This window comes from Aspergillus brasiliensis (genome assembly GCF_001889945.1).
Source record: "Aspergillus brasiliensis CBS 101740 unplaced genomic scaffold ASPBRscaffold_26, whole genome shotgun sequence".
Classification (NCBI taxonomy): Eukaryota; Fungi; Ascomycota; class Eurotiomycetes; order Eurotiales; family Aspergillaceae; genus Aspergillus; species Aspergillus brasiliensis.
The window spans coordinates 91,043-107,777 of NW_027137467.1; the positions used below are offsets into that span (position 1 = coordinate 91,043).

A 16,735-nucleotide genomic window follows, 5' to 3' on the forward strand; every position below is an offset into this window, starting at 1 on the left:
CATTTTATACTCTGGTCTGTCTCAGAAAAGTAGGGCCGTCTGCGTTAGTATTCAGGAGGGTGTCTTGCAAGATGCTCAATTGGGTGCTAGCCCATTTATATTCCTGGAACGCATCGCATAAACATCCAGCGGGCACTGACAGATCCATCAGTATCTCGATAAGCCACAGAGGTCACATTTCAGCTCCTGTCTGCGCGGTCTCTGTAGTGGCTGGCTGTCCCGATCACAGGCCAACCTACCGGAAAAGCCGAGTAGCGGCTGATATCGAGCAGAAGACGAGGTTGTAGTTATTATTGCCGATGGCTATACCTTGATAAGGGTTGTGGCTGACCGTTGCGCAGCTGAATAACGCCACACAGGTCCTTCTCGGACGGGCGCATCGTATCGGGAGGCTTTTCTGCTTACTTTCGTAAAGTCGTCTCTGGAAACTCCCGGACCAGTCGCTCGTGCAGTCTAGTCGTAAGCCATGGCATTGATGACGGAAGTGGTCATCCCAGCCGATAAGCGAGAGCTGAGTAGTGTCAGCACTAGTGCCCTGCCTGACAACATCAACCACATAACCGGCCTGATTAAGCAGCGCCCTGAGGCAAAGGTTTGTAGCACGATTCAACATAATGCGTTACAGCATCGCCAGCCAGCCAACTATTAGTCGTCGCATCAACGGCACTTTCAACTTCGACGCCCCCTCCAGGCTTGTGCCCTTTCGCTCCCTCAACAGCCGCCCAATGTCCATATAGCTTTCCACGGTTGCCCGGACTGGCTCCCTTACTCCACGAGGTAGCTCTTCAATCGCCTCTCGGCTGGCTTGATAGTACTTATCTGCTTTCTGCAGCATCCTCTCCTGCAGGTCATACATGATCGGAGAATTAGGGCATTGTAATACATCTTCCGGAGCAAGGCCCACTTCATCCAGCCACGTTGTAGGGATATATACTCGTCCGATTGCTGCGTCGCGATGGATGTCGCGTGCAATATTGACGCACTGCATGGATTTACCCATTTCTTTTGCTGCTTGTCTTAACCGCGGCACATCCTGGGTATTGGCATGGCCGTAATAACATAGGATAAGGTCGAAGACCAGTGCACCGACCGCGCCAGCGACAAACCCTGCGTACTGGTCTAGCCAATACTCTGACTGAATTGGGAAACCCCCTTGCTTGGAATTGAAGGTCAAGTCAATCTCGAACCCTTGTAGAAGATCATAGAAGGAGGTCTCATTTAGATGGGAAAGGGGAAGGTGGCTGATGGATTGGCGTAGTATTTCACGACCCTCCACTTCTTTGCGAGCGTATGAGGCGTCATGTTGTAGTTGGCCGCGATAACTCGAATCTAAAAGGCGTCTGCACTCTGTGACCCAGAATCTGGCCTCCTGTTCGTCCTTAGCTTCGTCAATGAGATCATCCATCACGCGGCAAAAGGAGTACCTATGCATATCAGAAGAATGATACCAATAGGGGGGAGGGTAGTACAGGAATATCAGATCGACGCGTAGCTGGCCCTGGAATAATGCGCTGCCGAGGAACATGCTTTGACTCTTGTCCTGTAGACGATATACTGCCCGAGACAAGGCAGATATGTGAGATTCGTCTATTGAAAGTGGCCGGGCTAGCAAGAACAGTGCTGTCCGTAGCGTGATGTGGTTCCCTAATACTGGGTGTGATAGGGAATTGTACTCTTGAAGTGCAAATGTGTAATCACACCCAACCAGTCCTACCACGACCATCATATTTGTCACCAAGAAAAATAGGGCTTCCCTGTTGCCGTTAGCTGCATCTGCCAAGCAGAAAGCGTATGACTGACTCAAGATCTAGACCACCGATCTGATAATCCAACTTTGTGCCATTCTCTATCCTCCAAATCCCAGCTCCCAAGGCACGCGAATCTGCGATCCAGAAATATATTGTTGGGAGGCAGATCGAGGCGATTGTTGGTCTCCAGGGAATGGTAACAAGGAAAGGATAAGAGAGAATCCTATATCTTCGCATGAGATCTTGACGAATTGGTGAACTCGGATAGACCAACATACCACTGGAATAGCAGGACTGGACAGACCCACACAAGAATCAAGCCCAGGTACGTCGTACGCCGTCCCAACGGCAGGCACGCTATCCCACCACCCATGAATGCCATAATGACAATCGCCACTCCATTTCTCGTTCCATATTTTTCCCAATGTGACCGAAGGTACATAGGTCGCACAAGCGGCTTGGTGAAGATACAGTAGACCACGCTCGTGGTGTATGTCTGTATGGCGAAGAAGAAAACCTCCTCGATCGGAATATCAAATATCTTGGGACCGACTACTGCGTCCGGCGGATACGTCCAGATGGTGGTCCGTATGAGGCAGGAATCCCACGGGATCGTCGCAAGAATGGCGATCTGCAGTCCCAGTTATATCAACTTAGAAATCCTTGCCGCAGGGTATGGTTGACTTACCGTAATCAGAATGCATATTTTACATCGGTCTTGTCCTGTGAAGAATGGGTAGTACAGCACCGTCAGTGCCGATGCTGCAGGAAGGGTATAAGTGCAATGACTGATTGTGCGCTCATGGTTAGCAGTTGCGGAAAGATAATGGTAGTAGGACCTCCTTACAAAAGAAGATATCCAAGTCCCATTTTGCTTCTTGGTCTTACCAACCCTTGTGACGAGGAATGAGCTTATGAAACGCATATAAGTAATCAATGGCTTCCAGCCCCCTCTGCAAGGTTCGGATAAATCCTGTTTCGCTACCCCAGCTTCCGGGTAGGAACCAGTTGCCGATGGGTCCGTGCTTATAGAAATGGAAAGTTTCCTCTGGGAGTCTCACTGTAATATTGAAACAAAGCAGAGAATTGAAACTAGTCAACCCAAGTTCATGGTTGATGAACGTAAAAACTGAGGACTGTACTTCGCAGTTAATCGTGTACAGTATATGTCGTCACTAGGTCCAACTACGGCAACGTGTGAGCCTCTGACCTCACGGCAAGAGTATAGTTGACCGGTTAGTAATCGACGCATGTGAATCAATGTACATGTAGGAGTAACATGCTGGTTCTTTTAGACTTTATCAGGCTGTGATGATCGAGTATGGGAATCTAAAATAGTATGAAGCTGTAGTGGAGATTCAAGAAGGGAAAGAGTGGTGGGCCACGTTATGGTGATGAAATGAGGAACCAACCTCCCACCCTTGACAGTGGGATGAGGACAAAAGAGTCTGCCGGAGAAAAAGTAGTACCTTTACAAATACTCTTGTCTGGATGAAGTGACTGCTCTATGCAAGACTCAATATGCAATGCCACCGACGCTAACGAGATCACAACTCCTATTTAGAATACTACCAAGCAAGCTCCGACCTGGCCATGCAACTGGCCGCTTCCAGCTGAGAACAGAACTTCTCCTCTTCTGCCAGCTTCCCCGTCCTCATCTCCCCTGTCACCTTGGGAACAGCGGGCCAAATCTCTTCCCCGCCTTGCTCCTCTTCTTTTCGCCGGTGCTCCATAACCATTGTCTTCACATGGTCTTGAAAGTGGATGGGTCCCTACCACGGTTAGCTGTGCTTCATGTGTATCTCATTGACAGTATTATGATTACCTTCTCCTTGTCGGGATGCAGCTCGCCATTGATGAACACCCCGGCGCTAAGATTCTCTTGCGCCCCAACACAGAGATCCCTGTCTTCGTCTAGGACTTGTCGGTAGAATGCGTTGATATTGGCGAACTCCTCATCCGTGGCATCTCTGTGTCGGTATACTTCGTTCTCAATCTTGCTTGTCGTCGCGCTGACTGGGATCATGCGTTGGATGTAGAAGAATTTGTCCCTGCTCGTGTCAATTGACCATCTCCCTTTATTTCCATCCCCGCCATCACCGGATACAACTTACGTGACTGTGACCGATGTGGTTGGGTAAAAATACGTGATTGACCTCCGAAACTGCGCATCAATATTGTCTTTGTTGAAGATATGATGTTCCATGTACCTCGCCTTAGGCTCGACTCGGTACCGAGGGAGATCCGACACCCCATTGATCAGTGGGTGCGAGGTCGCGCAGTGATAACACTCATTGTAGTTCTCGATCAAGAGCTTCCAATTGGCCTCGATGTCCATCTCCCAGTAATGGTCAAAAGTGTACTCCCCGTCAAAGTCAAAGTCTTGCATTCGTGGCTCCTCGTCAATCTTTTCGAAGTCATCTTCCCACTTGACCTCTGGATCGCCGGCTTCTAGATTCGCCCAGACAAAGCCCGCTTTATCGATGTGGACATGGATGGGCAGAAGGCCGTGCTGGCTTTTGTCGAAGCTTTCTACGGTCTCAAAGCGAGGTGCCTTTGATAGGTTGCCCTTCAGTCCGTAGGACCAGCCGTGATACTTGCAGCTCAGGATTGAGGTTGTTCCGGACCGAGCTTGGACAACTGGATATGCGCGATGTCGACAAATGTTGTGAAACCCGTTGATGTTCCCGTCGCGATCTCGCGTCAGAAAGAAGGAAAAGTTGGAGATGGTGAAGGAAAGGAAGTCGCCAGACTTGGCAAGTCGACTGGAATGGGTGAGTAGCATCCAACGCTTGGAGAAGATGGCTCGTCGCTCCAGCTGATACATGGCATCGGAGCGATACCATGATGCCGGAAGGCTCCGTGGTGTTGAGCTTTTCTCCGGGGTGTTGGATGACCAGCCAAGCAGTCGCCACATTGTGATAGACTTGAGGGAATTGTTCGAGATGGCTCGGGAGAGCCCCAACTGGCAGGGCGTCTATATAACAGCGCAGTGTTGGTAAGTGGGGTTTCGGCTTCGGCGTTGCAGCATCAAAAATGGGGGCGTTGGAGCTCGCCCGAAGCCATCACTGATAAGCCATCGGATAAGATCACTGGCTTATCTGGCATATCTATCGCTGTCAGAAGCTGCTAATCTTGATACAAAAGAAACAGCACAGTTGCGTATCCTACTCTACTATCGGTGGCTGCTGAATTTGCGACATTTGCGTCGAAATGGAACCCATCGATATCCGTGGACATGGACCGATTCATATCTTGAGTGCTGAAGGTCTAGTCTATTACATTCTATTTATTGTATTGATCGGCCGTTAGTCATATCAAGGCTAAACCATCGCTCTACCCCAGTGACCACACTCTTCTTTTTTCTTTTCCCCGCCGGCCGGCGGTCATCAACTCGACTCATATCTTGCGGGTATTCCGCATTTTCCTGAGCAACAACGTCGCCGCTCCAATCAAAGCAGACCCGAGCAACCCGCAGCACGCACCGAACAGCTGCAACCCTGAGTAATCCGTGTAGTTCTGCTTTTCGAGAATGGCGCCCATGATCGGCAACCCGGTCAGGCAGCTGTCCAAGTCAGAAACCAATATTCAGCCTGCTTCTAGGTCTGAAACTCACCTCACGGACATGATCAGCTGGAATGTTCCGAATCGCTGACCCAGGGTTTGCAGATCCCCCACTTTGGCAACACATGGCATCATGAGAGAGACCACCGCGCCACTGACGAAGCCATAGACGGCCGCGAAGACGATAATTCCGGCATGCGAAGGGTGGTAGTTGAAGGGAAGCCAAAGACAGAGCATGGATACACCGGTGCCGAAACAGCAGAGGGTTAAGACGTTGAAGTGACCAAACACATCCGCCAGTTGTGGTGGGATAAGACGTCCGAAGATGGAGGCGGCGCTACATTGCCCGAGTCAGCAATCTATATGCGAGAGAACTCATCGTGCAGCCTTACTTGATAATGGAGATCAGGTAGAGAGCAAGAGTTGACGAGAAACCTGCATTCTCTGCCATGCTGGAGATGTAGTCGAACGGGGCCCAGAGTCCCCACCTGTGATTGTCAGTGGATGGGCAAGGTCATTCATGGAGATCGGTGACGAACATGATGAAAAATGCACCAGCAGTATATAACCCAAATGCGGTCTCCTTCAGCAAAGTCAAGTCAATCCACGCTGCTTTACCGTTCCACTCCTTGCGCGGAAGACGGCTGCGGACCAGCAGGCAGGCTATTGCCAGCATGATCCCGACCAACAGGGCAGTATATCGAACTGCACCATAGAAACCAACGTCGTCGATGACCCGGTCCAGAAAGATGGGGAAGATGACACCACCGAGTGAGCTTCCTGATACAGCAATACCTGTGGCAAGGCCCCGTCGACGCACGAACCATTGGCCGACGCAAATCATTGCCGAAGTGAAAACCCCACCTGCTCCGATGCCGAAGCAGAGACCCTGGGCCAGGAAGATTTGATAGTACTCGTGAGCCAGGCTGGTCATACAGAGTCCGAGCACGCAGAGAATGCTGCATGGCCAGAGGACGGGGATCGGGCCGTAAGTGTCAATCACACGACCCCAGAGCGGTCCCGGCGCCCACATGAGGGCCAGCTGCACGGCGAAAATCCATGATATGTCGGACGCGTCGTAGTTTGACAACGATGTCTGTTGATAGGTTGTTTGGAAGACTCCGATGCTACGATTGAGTCAGTACAGAGTATGTAGAAAGTTTCAGACCATTATACATACGCATTTAGGAACCCAAAGGAGGAGAATAGGGCGCAAAAGCCGCCAGCCACCGTCAACCAACCCTTGACCCCTTCCTCAGGTGGGATGGTTGGCTCCTCTACCGGCTGGTTCTTAGGCTCGGACATGATTGTTTGGTCCGGGACTTAGAAGCAGAACTTTTCTAATATATGTCTAGCTTCCCTCCCAGAAATCTAAAGGTGCATGGGGCAGATGACAAATTCCGGGGAGAAAAGCTCCACACTATCCAAAGTCCCGGAGAGCGATTCGGTCTACGACTGGCTAAGTCCGACCGAATAAAAGCGGGCGCTAACAAGAGTTAGTTATCTGGTTTGGGTTGCTCCATGAGAAGCTTCGTCTCGGGCCCTCGGCTCTCGTTATGTCCGACGGGACGAACGCGACAAGGATCTTGCTCAACTGACTCGTGCTAATCATGCGAACGCTTGTCGATTTGGGCATGAATCAGTCATATAATGGCTGACATTCAGCATTGCATCTTCTCAATATAAGAAATATATCTACTGTGAAAATTCGTCATACGATGAGCCGGAGCCAGATGATAGCAACCAGGGGCTGTTGACTGAACAGCAATTCAGCTGGTGGTCTTCCCTTCCGTTCGCGACCAGCTGAAGCCCACAACGCGGCTGCGAGCAAGATACACCAGGGAACCCTGGCCAGAAGACTCGCGAACCCAATATTGGGATGATGGCGGCCCACATGGCTCCACTGTGCTTGACTACCGCAGGATACATTGACTCTGCTGCCAACTGCCGGGTCAAGTACGAAGTACAGAGCAACGCACTTTGAGCTGCTGCAAGTCGCGCCCGACATTGAGACAGCTCATACTATGACATACTCCGGAGTATAATTTATAATTACAGCGGGTAAAAAAAAAATTTCAATATGTTCTTGAGGGTGAGTTCCTGACTGGTCAAAGTCACATTCCATCCACACTGAAAAATTGCGGACCGAGGATCAACTTGGGCATCATTTTGCTCAGGTCATAGCGTGAATGCTTTTTCTTTTATCGGAGAATTTCGGGTGTATCCGAAACAGCTGCTTGCGGCTGCTCACACCGACATGAAAAAAAGGCACGTCTCATTGATCGGGCTTATCCCCCGTCGCGAAGTTGGTGACGTTCACGGCACATTATCCGCACCAATCAGACGGATGCTTTCCGGATGATCGTCAAGCGAGTTCCCTGGACGATGAAACCTCCCCGATGGAACAGCCATATCCATCTGCCGGTGGGAATACTATCGAGTAGTCTGTTGAACCGAGCCACTTCAGGAACAGATGTAAAGCTTGACAGCCTGTCTTTTGCAATGGTTCTTTGAGACTGTTTGTGTCCTTGGCTAAGTGACCGTCATCAGACATGCACGTTCTGAAGATCCTCCGGTATTTGGTCGCAGACACGGTGCAGTAGTAGCAAAGCATGTCAGGCCTCCAGGCCTCCTAGGTGCTTATATTAGTGCGAACATTGTTCAGGATCATCCCAGGCGGTAAACAGCAGGTGCTCAGCCGAATAGCCCCGTGGCCATCTTCCAGGGAGTATCCTGGCCAGCTTGCATACAGGTAGCAGACTAGGCCTCATGAAATCAAGCTGCGCGTTTTGCGAAGTCACGGGGTATATCGGTGGTGGTTTCCAAGTAGCGCAGCCACGTGGTTGAATAAGCTGTTTCAAGCCTCTCATCACCTTGCTCCTCTGTAGTGCGGCACTTCAATTTCTATATAACTTTCTATAGCCCTCGATCGGAAAGTAGAAACGTGAGTATGAATGTGGGCGGTAGACGCTATGCGACCGGGCGAGGAGTAAGTGACCAAGTAGTAGAATTATGGCCAGACAACAAAGTTTAATATCATCCTACAATCTTAATGAAGCTGGTAGAAACCTGAAGCTGGTAAAACTTCGAATAAATAAACAGCAAAAGGGAGAATATGATCAAGCTGAGACGCAATGGATGGCAGCAATGTATCATTGCTTATTGGCACAGTCGCTATAGAAAGACTAACAAGCCTGGATGAACACCTTATCTCTGAGAAGAAAATATTCCTTTTTTATCGCACATCATCTAAAATCAACCATCACTATTCCTCCAGGAAACAATAAGTACCACTATCTCCTTATATAGTGCACTGCACTCGGATGTCATGATGATAGACCGAGGCCAGGCTGACCGGGGCATATAGCCGCGTCCCCACGGTCGGCGAAGTTCTCCGGTCGGGGATGGCCTCAAAACCCGGGGTCATCCCCACGAAGATATCATCAATCCCCCAACTCACAGCCTACAGCCATCACCATGCCTGCCACACATCCCATGATCCGCACAACATACCATAATCTCTCATCAAGTATCCGACATGCGTCCACAAACGCCGCCAAAAAACCCGGTCCCCTCGCGGGTATCACCGTCGTGAGTCTCGAACAAGCCATCGCCGCACCCTTCTGTACCCGCCAACTAGCCGACCTAGGCGCCCGAGTCATCAAAGTCGAACGCCCGGGCGTCGGCGACTTCGCCCGCAACTACGACACCCGGGTCAACGGACTCGCCTCGCACTTCGTCTGGACCAACCGGTCCAAAGAGAGTCTCGCCTTAGACCTCAAGAAACCATCCGATCACAGCGTGTTAATGCGCCTGCTCCGCCGCGCCGATGTCCTCGTGCAGAACCTGGCCCCGGGCGCTAGTGCCCGGCTGGGACTATCCTACGCTGATCTAAAGGCAGCTCACCCCTCCTTAATCGTATGCAATATCTCCGGATACGGTCCGGACGGACCATACCGCGATAAAAAGGCCTACGATCTCTTGATCCAAAGCGAAGCCGGCATGCTCTCCGTCACGGGGACGGGACAAAACCAGCCGGCTAAAGTAGGCATCTCCATTGCGGATATCTCTGCGGGGAGCTACGCCTACTCGAATATCCTGGCGGCGTTGTATCAGCGGGAAAGAGATCCCGCGAAACAAGGCTGTAATATTGATATCTCCATGTTGGAGAGTATGGTCGAGTGGATGGGGTTTCCCATGTATTATACGTATGAGGGTGCTACGGGACCGACGCCGGCGGGGGCGTCGCATGCGGCGATTTATCCGTATGGACCGTTTGAGACGGGCGATGGGACGGCGGTCATGTTGGGGATTCAGAATGAGCGCGAGTGGGTGAAGTTCTGTGATGTTGTGTTGGGACGGGCTGGTCTTGCGACGGATGAGCGGTTCGTGAGTAATTCGCTGCGGTCGAAGAATCGTGATGAGTTGAAGGGGATTATCTGTGATGTTTTCGCGTCGCTTTCTGCCGAGCAGGTCATTGCGAGGTTGGATCAGGCGGCCATCGCCAATGCTAGTGTGAATGATATGCAGGGTGTTTGGAATCATCCTCAGCTGAAGGCGCGGCAGCGGTGGACTGAGATTGAGACTCCGGCGGGTACTGTACCGGCTTTGTTGCCTCCGGGAATGACTAGGGGTGATGCGGATAGTTATGGGGCCCGTATGGATGCGGTTCCTGATGTGGGTGAGCATAATAAGGCTATCTTGGCTGAGTTGGGGATCGAGGATGGTACGGAGAATTAGATTATATAGTTGGGATAGTATTGAAGTTGGATATCCTTAGAATTTTAGACCCTTTGTATATAGTCAGTGGGCTGGATTCACATTATTGGACGTGTCTAGTATTGCAACTCAAAAGTTGAAGATACATAAACTGTTGGCTGTACATACAAAGCAAATGACACTCAAAATTAAAGAACCACAAAATAGTTCCTAACCCTCAATTCAAGTCAAGCTACTCCTGCATACTCTAAAATCCTCACCGTCAGTATCCAAAATTACATGAATATCGGCGCAACATCCCAATCACCGAACCAGTGGATCGGGCAACCCAGCCAAAAGCCGACATTCCCGCCAAGACCGAGGCAGCATAAAGCCGCTTTACCCTCAACTACGGCTACTTGCATTCTCCCTGGTTTCCCCAGAACTCCACTGCGGACGATCTCGCTATCATTAGTAGAAGTCCAGAATTATGTCCAGCCAAGAGACCAAGGATCACCGTACGGTGCGAACCAGGGCCAAGCAGGCTTGTCTCCACTGCAACCGGCGGCGAATCCGCTGCAATGTGGTACAGATGCGACCCTGTCAGAATTGTTTGTCGTTGAATGTGCCTTGTGAGGTAGGCGTTTCGAAACGAGGAAAGTATGCTTTCCTAAGGTTATTTGCTCGGTTGCTGGACGTAGACTGACAATGGCTTAGATATCCCCGTAAGAAGACTGCTCGGCAACATGCTACGTCACAAACGGACGGCAACTCGGTCCAATTGCCGGCTTCATCTGGGAAGGGGGAAACCCATTCTTTCACCTTACCAGTGGTTGACAAGCCAAAGGCAGGAGACTCGCATGATCATTTGATACCAGGGACGGCGAGTACTCACCAGACAGTCTTCTTTGGCGAGTCAAGTCCTCTCACGGTAGTCATTGACGAAGGGCGCCGGTCGCCTGAAAAGGGAACCAATGAGATGCATATGACTCGCTTCCACTATCCCATTCCAGAGAGGCTTGATGCCTTCAGTACGCGGGATGAAGCTTTTCGTGCACATAAAATCAAGCAGGAAGCCCAACTAAAAGCCGACGGAGCTTTCTCGTACCCGCCGTCAGAGACATGCGATACTCTCCTACAGGCGTACTTTGACTGGTTCCATCCCTGTTTCCCCATCCTTGATCGTGCTGCTGTGCACGAGAGCTATACTCAGGGGAGCTTATCGCCCCTCCTGCTCCAGGCGATGCTGTTCATTGGAGTCAGCCTGTGTACGGATGAGGCGTTTGCCCGGACAGAGTTCTCGGTCCGATATTGGGCCAAGTTTCTCTTCTACAGTAGAGCTAAGGCGATCTATGATGCTGAATGGGAGTCGAATAAAACAGTCAAAATCCAGTCGCTGTTTTTGTTGAGCTTCTGGCGCGGAGGGCCATCGGAAGAACGAGATATTCGATTCTGGCTGGGCATTGCCATTGACTTGGCACAGAAGCGCGGCATGCATTTGATGTATGTATTCTTTTACTGCAGCATGTCTCCTGCTGACTCCGTCAGGTCCAAGTTCTCTTTCAACTCGCGTCGAGAGGAACGGTTATGGAAGCGGCTATGGTGGTCCCTCTACGTAGGTTATCTCTCATATGCCCGGTCTTAACACTGACCGTCTCAGGCCCGAGACCAGCAAAGCGCCGCAGCACTTGGGCTTCCGCCACACATTCGGGACGAAGACTGTGATGTTGCCATGCTAGAGCCTGATGATATTCGAGAGGAGATTGTGGGAGGCCAAAGCCCATTTGGCGTGCAGTGTATGGAAGACCTCAGCTATCCAGCTGAGATGGCCAAGTTGGCCAAATTATGTATGTCCGAATCCACAGACGCAGGATCTCTGCTCACTGTTCAGTGCGATCGATTGTTTCGACTCAGTACTCCCCGGTCGGTCCATCGCCTAACGATACGTCACGAGCGGCATTGCATCAACAACTGGTAGATTGGGAATCCAGTATGCCCTCCGAGTTGAAGCCGGAGAATGCCAAAACTCCACGAGCCAAGTTTCTGGCGGGGCTTTTACACATGACATACCAGTAGGTGACCTTTATCGGGTGCCTGTGTCAATTCTTCTGAACCAAGGTTATTAGCAACCTCTATATCCTGCTTTACCGACCGTCCTTTCTCCACCCCCCAGATGGAGCCCTCGATAGTCAAGGCCAGATAGCCTTGGACGCCGCGACAAAGAGCACTCGAGTGTTGGAAGATATGCTTTCGCACAACTTGGTCCAACACGGTCCTCCTCATCTGTAAGCCATCTCTACTGATATGCTATACAGTAATCAAGCTCACCATGTAGAATCACCCACGCTTTTTCAACGCTCTGCCTCCACACCATCCATTTCCGCCGCACGTCCGGCACAGGTCGCAAATTGGCCGAACACCGAGCCAGGCTCTGTCTCTTGAGCCTGCAGGAGTTGCAAAAGTCCTGGGATTTAGAGAACTGGGTGCTGAACCTGTTCTTCCGGTGTTTGGACGATCGCACGGCCCGTACTCTGCGACCGGTTGATGCCAGTGCCCCTTCCCCCAAAACTGAGACTCGCGATCTTGTTCCTGCCATTCCAGATTCTTTCCCTGCGTTAAATATCATTTCCGAGGCGGGCGGACAGACGCTTGACACACCTTTAGAAGAGAAGTATCCCACTGGGGACATTAGCGCCCCGAGTGATTGGTACAGCTTGTTCAATTCCGCGGAGGATTATCCCGACATTTCGGGGGTGGCTCCCAGCCACGACGCATCACTAAACTTGCAGAATCTCGAGTCTCTCTACCGGTTCCTATAGCGGTTTATAACCCACCTAGAAATCTGCATAGTACCCAATCCAGTCAACGGGTTCAGCTGGTGGAAGGATCGGCACGGCAGACTTTGGTACTCGATCGCGCTAACCGTGGAGCTTCCTCCGCTTGCGAGTCAGCCCAGCTCAATCCTGCCGAGGCCAGGCTGAGGGCGTATAAGTCCCGACATCCCCTCTTCGTCAGATCAATCCCATCTTCATCTTTAATTCATTCTCTTCTTGGCGGTACAATGTTCGGTGACTTTCCCATCGACAACAAGATCGTCCTGGTGACTGGGGGAGGATCTGGTGAGACCTGAAGCTCCCGACAACTCATCCTCTTCCCCACATCACACTAACGTCACTCAGGGATCGGCTTGCAGCTTTGCCGCCAGGCCGCCGCCCAAGGCGCCCGAATCATCATTGCCGATCTGCGACTCATTCCCGAAGCCCAACAGTTTGTTGACAGCTCCGACACCGTCATCTTCCAGCGCTGCGACGTTCGTAACTGGGCCGACCTGGAAGCCCTCATCCAGCTCTCCCAAGATAAATGGAACGATGTCCCTGATGTGTATGTCGCGTCAGCTGCGATCTTTGAACCCGTACGTGCTTCCCACCCAATCAAGCATCCCCGAGTTAGCTTGATTCTCTCGCTCACAGAATCCAAAACCAGCCATGGTCCAGTTTCTGGGAAGACACCGAGTCGACCAACTACGCGTGTATCGACATCAACGTCAACCACCCCATCAAGCTTACGCGACTGGCCATCCGAGCTCTTCTGGGAAAGGACAAAAAGGGCGTCGTATGTCTGGTCTCCTCTATCGCAGGAATAAGTGCTTCGATTCGCAGCCCTCTGTATTGCGCAGCCAAACACGCCATCTGGGGCTTCGTCAAGTCGATGGCCCCGCTTGACCAGTTAGAGGGAGTCAAAGTCACCTCCATCTGTCCAGGGTATTACCCCCTTTCATCCGTCTACTCTGTAGGTTCTCGTGCTAACTGCGACCAGCATCGTCCCCACGCCTTTGTGGGACACCGTCCCCGGTATCCGCAAGCAGTTATCCTATGATAAAGTGAAACATGTCCCGGCGGAGGAAGTGGCAGAGTACATGCTCGAGCTGATCCAACAGAGCAAATACCCCGGCGGTTCAGTGGTGGAAATCACCAGCTCCGGTCCGAACGGACGCAGAGTCATCCCGCCGTGGAACGTTTCGCCAACGGCAGTGTATGCCGGTGCGGATAAAGAAGTGCTGGCCAACTTTATCGAGCCCGTCCGAGCGGCATTGAAGAAGGAGCGGAAGGCGAAGCTGTAATTATTATACCCATTAGCTAATGCATCCCACTGAGGGCCTTTATACCTCATGAGAGAGTATTTGACATCCGCAAGACGTTACGATCAATAGCAACAAGTGCGTGTCATTTCAGTAGAGGCGGCGTACGAGGCGCAGTGAAACATTCATAACACATAGTCAGCCCATCCCTGAGAGGACCAAAGACTGAGCCAGCTTGACCGTTCATCAAGGCCTGCATATCTTACAACTCAGAGAAGAGAAGGAAGGAGAAAGAAGAGATCAATAGCAGGAGAGATCACCTGACCTACTTCCTCTCTCCCTCGCAACTCCTCTTCAGTACTTCGCACTTCAACTTCCATCACTTGGAACCTGTGGCGGGGCCAAAGATTTACCCGGTACTGTGTGGTTCAAGATAGTAGCTGGAACTAAGGAACGTATTATAGAGGTCATGTGTGATTGGGGAAGTCTCTCCTGGGAAGTACTACTAGAGATGTTGCGCTCAATGCCCAATTGATTGCTAAGTGGGCTCTTGAGCGCCCACTGCCTTGAACGCGCTACAGCACTGGCCAAGCATATGGTTGTTCTCTGAGCTCATTATGATCAGGCCATAGCATCATGCCACGATCCCTTTGGCAAACATAAGATGCTGCCTCCTCGCTCTATCCTGAGTTGCGACAAACTCAAATAAGAGTAACAACCAGGCTTATAGATTCAATGCTTCCTTTCGCTTGGAGAATTCTCCGATGTTGATGTGCTAATGTGTCTGGCACTTCCGGTTCCTGCAGGACCATGCAATATGTTCCCGGAGTGAACTTCCACCAACCATCCCAGAGTGGCCATACTGGATTAGCAGGCAATGATGGCATCCTGGCGAGTCGGACGCCGAGCTGAGCAAAATAATAAGACAAACCTCTTCAGCTGAGTCACTTCCCTCCTTTTCCGACGGCTGAATCAAAATGGGTGAATCTTCATCCGGTTCCACCGACTTGCCCCTCGAGGTTACCGGCTTATCAATCGTGACTCAACATAATACTAACTACAGCATCCTTTGCATCGTCTAGTGCGAGATTGATAGGACCAACACCCCTCTTGCTTGATGCCAAGAGGTTACATTCGAAATGTCACAGAATGCAGCTTCATCTACTCACCATAAAGATTTGCAGGCCGCCAACGGAGCCGGCTTCACCTGCCTGATCAGGTTTATCTCCGACAACGGATCATTATTGCCCGTCGCTATCCTGCACAGCCATAGAGGTATGCCCGTCTTCTCGTTCCCGCCGGCAGTGATCTATTCCCCGTCTTCTCCCCTCCAAGCGATGACCCTGAGCCGTGTCCGGCCCCGCTGACCCCGTGCCTGTTATCTTCAAAGTAGATTCTATTTCAAGGGTCGCTTCGCTGTTGAAGACCGATTCTGACGACACGTCGGGTCTGATTGCGGAAGTGGATTGTGGATCTGCGGCCTTCCCGAAGGAACGCTGGTTGGGGTTAAATTCTAATCCGACTTCAATCTATCTGGACGTTCGAGGTCCTCATCCTGCGCGGCCTGCAGCAGCGCCAAGCAACCTTATGCAGCTCTAATATCTGTCTGCAGAAATGGCTAGCTAGTAGTTTATCCCGGTTGGGTTGACCTTATTGACGACTCCGTCGGCTGCAGCCGTTTGTTGTTACAAAATACCCCCTCCAGGCAAGAGAAATGTGTAGGCTTCACCTTGAGTCCCAGGCTATTTCATTTGTAAGGTACCGACTATGGAGATACGGAGTGGCCTGAAATACTGCGATTTACCTGGGACTGGAACGATACATCCTGCCAATGAGACCATGCCGACGGGACATGTGAAGGAGAGATGGTCTAATCTGCTCACGGTGGGCCGAACCGACTGGACTCTTCCCATAGGAGAGCTGGCCGATCTCCCAGTCTACTTCAACGAATTACTATTGCTGAGTACCTTCCGGAGAGGTCATTCGGCCTGCGGGGTCTGCAGGACTGGTCTCCCGCCGGCCAGTGAGACACAATGCATTATCATTCGTATCGGTTGGCCCCCGATCGTCGTGATCAGCACGTCCCAGAGAATTAGTCTCGCTCTCGTCCTCCTCCGTGCTCTCTCTCATCGAATCCAGTTTCCTCTTGCTGGCTTGGCGTCTCCATCGCGGCTTGGCACGACCGCTTGAATTCTATGCGCCTTCCACATCTGGCTCACTGTTACTAATCCCAGCGTCCATAATCCGAACCTCTACGAGATCTAGATTATGATAATCCACAACGAATAGTCACCGTCGACTCATCCACTCACCCACAATGCCCAGACTGTGGAGATTGTGGGTGGAAGAATCCTATTGTGGGAGGTCACATCATAGCTATTCACGGCGGCCGTTCTAGCAGGATGGCCTTCTGCTACTGACGGTCTGGCCAATTCACTTGGTATGTCTCCCAGCATGGATGGAATTACTTTGCTTGCGGAGCCTATCACCGGCCAGATAATGGCCCTCTCCATCCGCCCCATCCTTCGGAGTAGATTGGCCTCGGCCTGATTGGAACCTAGGAGACACCTTGAGGACATAGGCAGAGCTCACCATCGGTTGCAACATGATGCCAAGTGATCGACCTTTTTGCAGGATGATCATCCCT

At 51.3% G+C, this 16,735-nt stretch overlaps 8 protein-coding genes across 8 annotated transcripts; 5 read left to right on the plus strand and 3 right to left on the minus strand.

Annotated features, from left to right (window-relative positions):
- Positions 1 to 599: 599 nt before the first annotated feature.
- On the minus strand, positions 600 to 3,016 carry ASPBRDRAFT_667091 (uncharacterized protein; the record flags this gene model as incomplete). Its single annotated transcript, XM_067628774.1, has 6 exons — positions 600 to 1,424; positions 1,470 to 1,754; positions 1,801 to 1,971; positions 2,027 to 2,379; positions 2,437 to 2,587; positions 2,964 to 3,016. The coding sequence occupies 6 exons, from the start codon at positions 3,014 to 3,016 to the stop codon at positions 620 to 622; spliced, it is 1,818 nt and encodes a 605-aa protein (XP_067473171.1). The 3' UTR covers positions 600 to 619.
- A 182-nt stretch (positions 3,017 to 3,198) lies between these two features.
- On the minus strand, positions 3,199 to 4,671 carry ASPBRDRAFT_189564 (aromatic ring-hydroxylating oxygenase subunit alpha). The gene is made up of 3 exons (XM_067620167.1): positions 3,863 to 4,671; positions 3,574 to 3,799; positions 3,199 to 3,520 (listed from the first exon to the last, which is right to left on the minus strand). The coding sequence occupies exons 1-3, from the start codon at positions 4,663 to 4,665 to the stop codon at positions 3,317 to 3,319; spliced, it is 1,233 nt and encodes a 410-aa protein (XP_067473172.1). The 5' UTR covers positions 4,666 to 4,671; the 3' UTR covers positions 3,199 to 3,316.
- A 476-nt stretch (positions 4,672 to 5,147) lies between these two features.
- On the minus strand, positions 5,148 to 6,617 carry ASPBRDRAFT_139141 (MCT family MFS transporter; the record flags this gene model as incomplete). Its single annotated transcript, XM_067619064.1, has 5 exons — positions 5,148 to 5,313; positions 5,365 to 5,649; positions 5,705 to 5,800; positions 5,852 to 6,439; positions 6,493 to 6,617. The coding sequence occupies 5 exons, from the start codon at positions 6,615 to 6,617 to the stop codon at positions 5,148 to 5,150; spliced, it is 1,260 nt and encodes a 419-aa protein (XP_067473173.1).
- A 2,104-nt stretch (positions 6,618 to 8,721) lies between these two features.
- On the plus strand, positions 8,722 to 10,228 carry ASPBRDRAFT_49378 (CaiB/BaiF CoA transferase family protein). The gene has a single exon (XM_067626322.1). It carries the CDS (start codon positions 8,790 to 8,792, stop codon positions 10,050 to 10,052), a length of 1,263 nt encoding a protein of 420 aa, XP_067473174.1. The 5' UTR covers positions 8,722 to 8,789; the 3' UTR covers positions 10,053 to 10,228.
- A 272-nt stretch (positions 10,229 to 10,500) lies between these two features.
- Positions 10,501 to 12,829, plus strand: ASPBRDRAFT_139155 (Zn(II)2Cys6 transcription factor; the record flags this gene model as incomplete). The annotated part of the gene is made up of 7 exons (XM_067619066.1): positions 10,501 to 10,670; positions 10,728 to 11,513; positions 11,559 to 11,625; positions 11,671 to 11,857; positions 11,902 to 12,082; positions 12,137 to 12,295; positions 12,346 to 12,829. 7 exons carry the CDS (start codon positions 10,501 to 10,503, stop codon positions 12,827 to 12,829), a joined length of 2,034 nt encoding a protein of 677 aa, XP_067473175.1.
- On the plus strand, positions 12,657 to 14,204 carry ASPBRDRAFT_164538 (uncharacterized protein). The gene is made up of 4 exons (XM_067619534.1): positions 12,657 to 13,129; positions 13,190 to 13,422; positions 13,494 to 13,771; positions 13,827 to 14,204. Exons 1-4 carry the CDS (start codon positions 13,072 to 13,074, stop codon positions 14,128 to 14,130), a joined length of 873 nt encoding a protein of 290 aa, XP_067473176.1. The 5' UTR covers positions 12,657 to 13,071; the 3' UTR covers positions 14,131 to 14,204.
- Positions 14,205 to 15,101: 897 nt separating this feature from the next.
- ASPBRDRAFT_435914 (uncharacterized protein) lies at positions 15,102 to 15,771 on the plus strand. Its single transcript, XM_067625027.1, has 2 exons — positions 15,102 to 15,363; positions 15,482 to 15,771. The coding sequence occupies exons 1-2, from the start codon at positions 15,228 to 15,230 to the stop codon at positions 15,685 to 15,687; spliced, it is 342 nt and encodes a 113-aa protein (XP_067473177.1). The 5' UTR covers positions 15,102 to 15,227; the 3' UTR covers positions 15,688 to 15,771.
- ASPBRDRAFT_435910 (uncharacterized protein) lies at positions 15,772 to 16,691 on the plus strand. Its single transcript, XM_067625026.1, has 2 exons — positions 15,772 to 16,528; positions 16,650 to 16,691. The coding sequence occupies exon 1, from the start codon at positions 15,856 to 15,858 to the stop codon at positions 16,276 to 16,278; it is 423 nt and encodes a 140-aa protein (XP_067473178.1). The 5' UTR covers positions 15,772 to 15,855; the 3' UTR covers positions 16,279 to 16,528; positions 16,650 to 16,691.
- Positions 16,692 to 16,735: the final 44 nt, after the last annotated feature.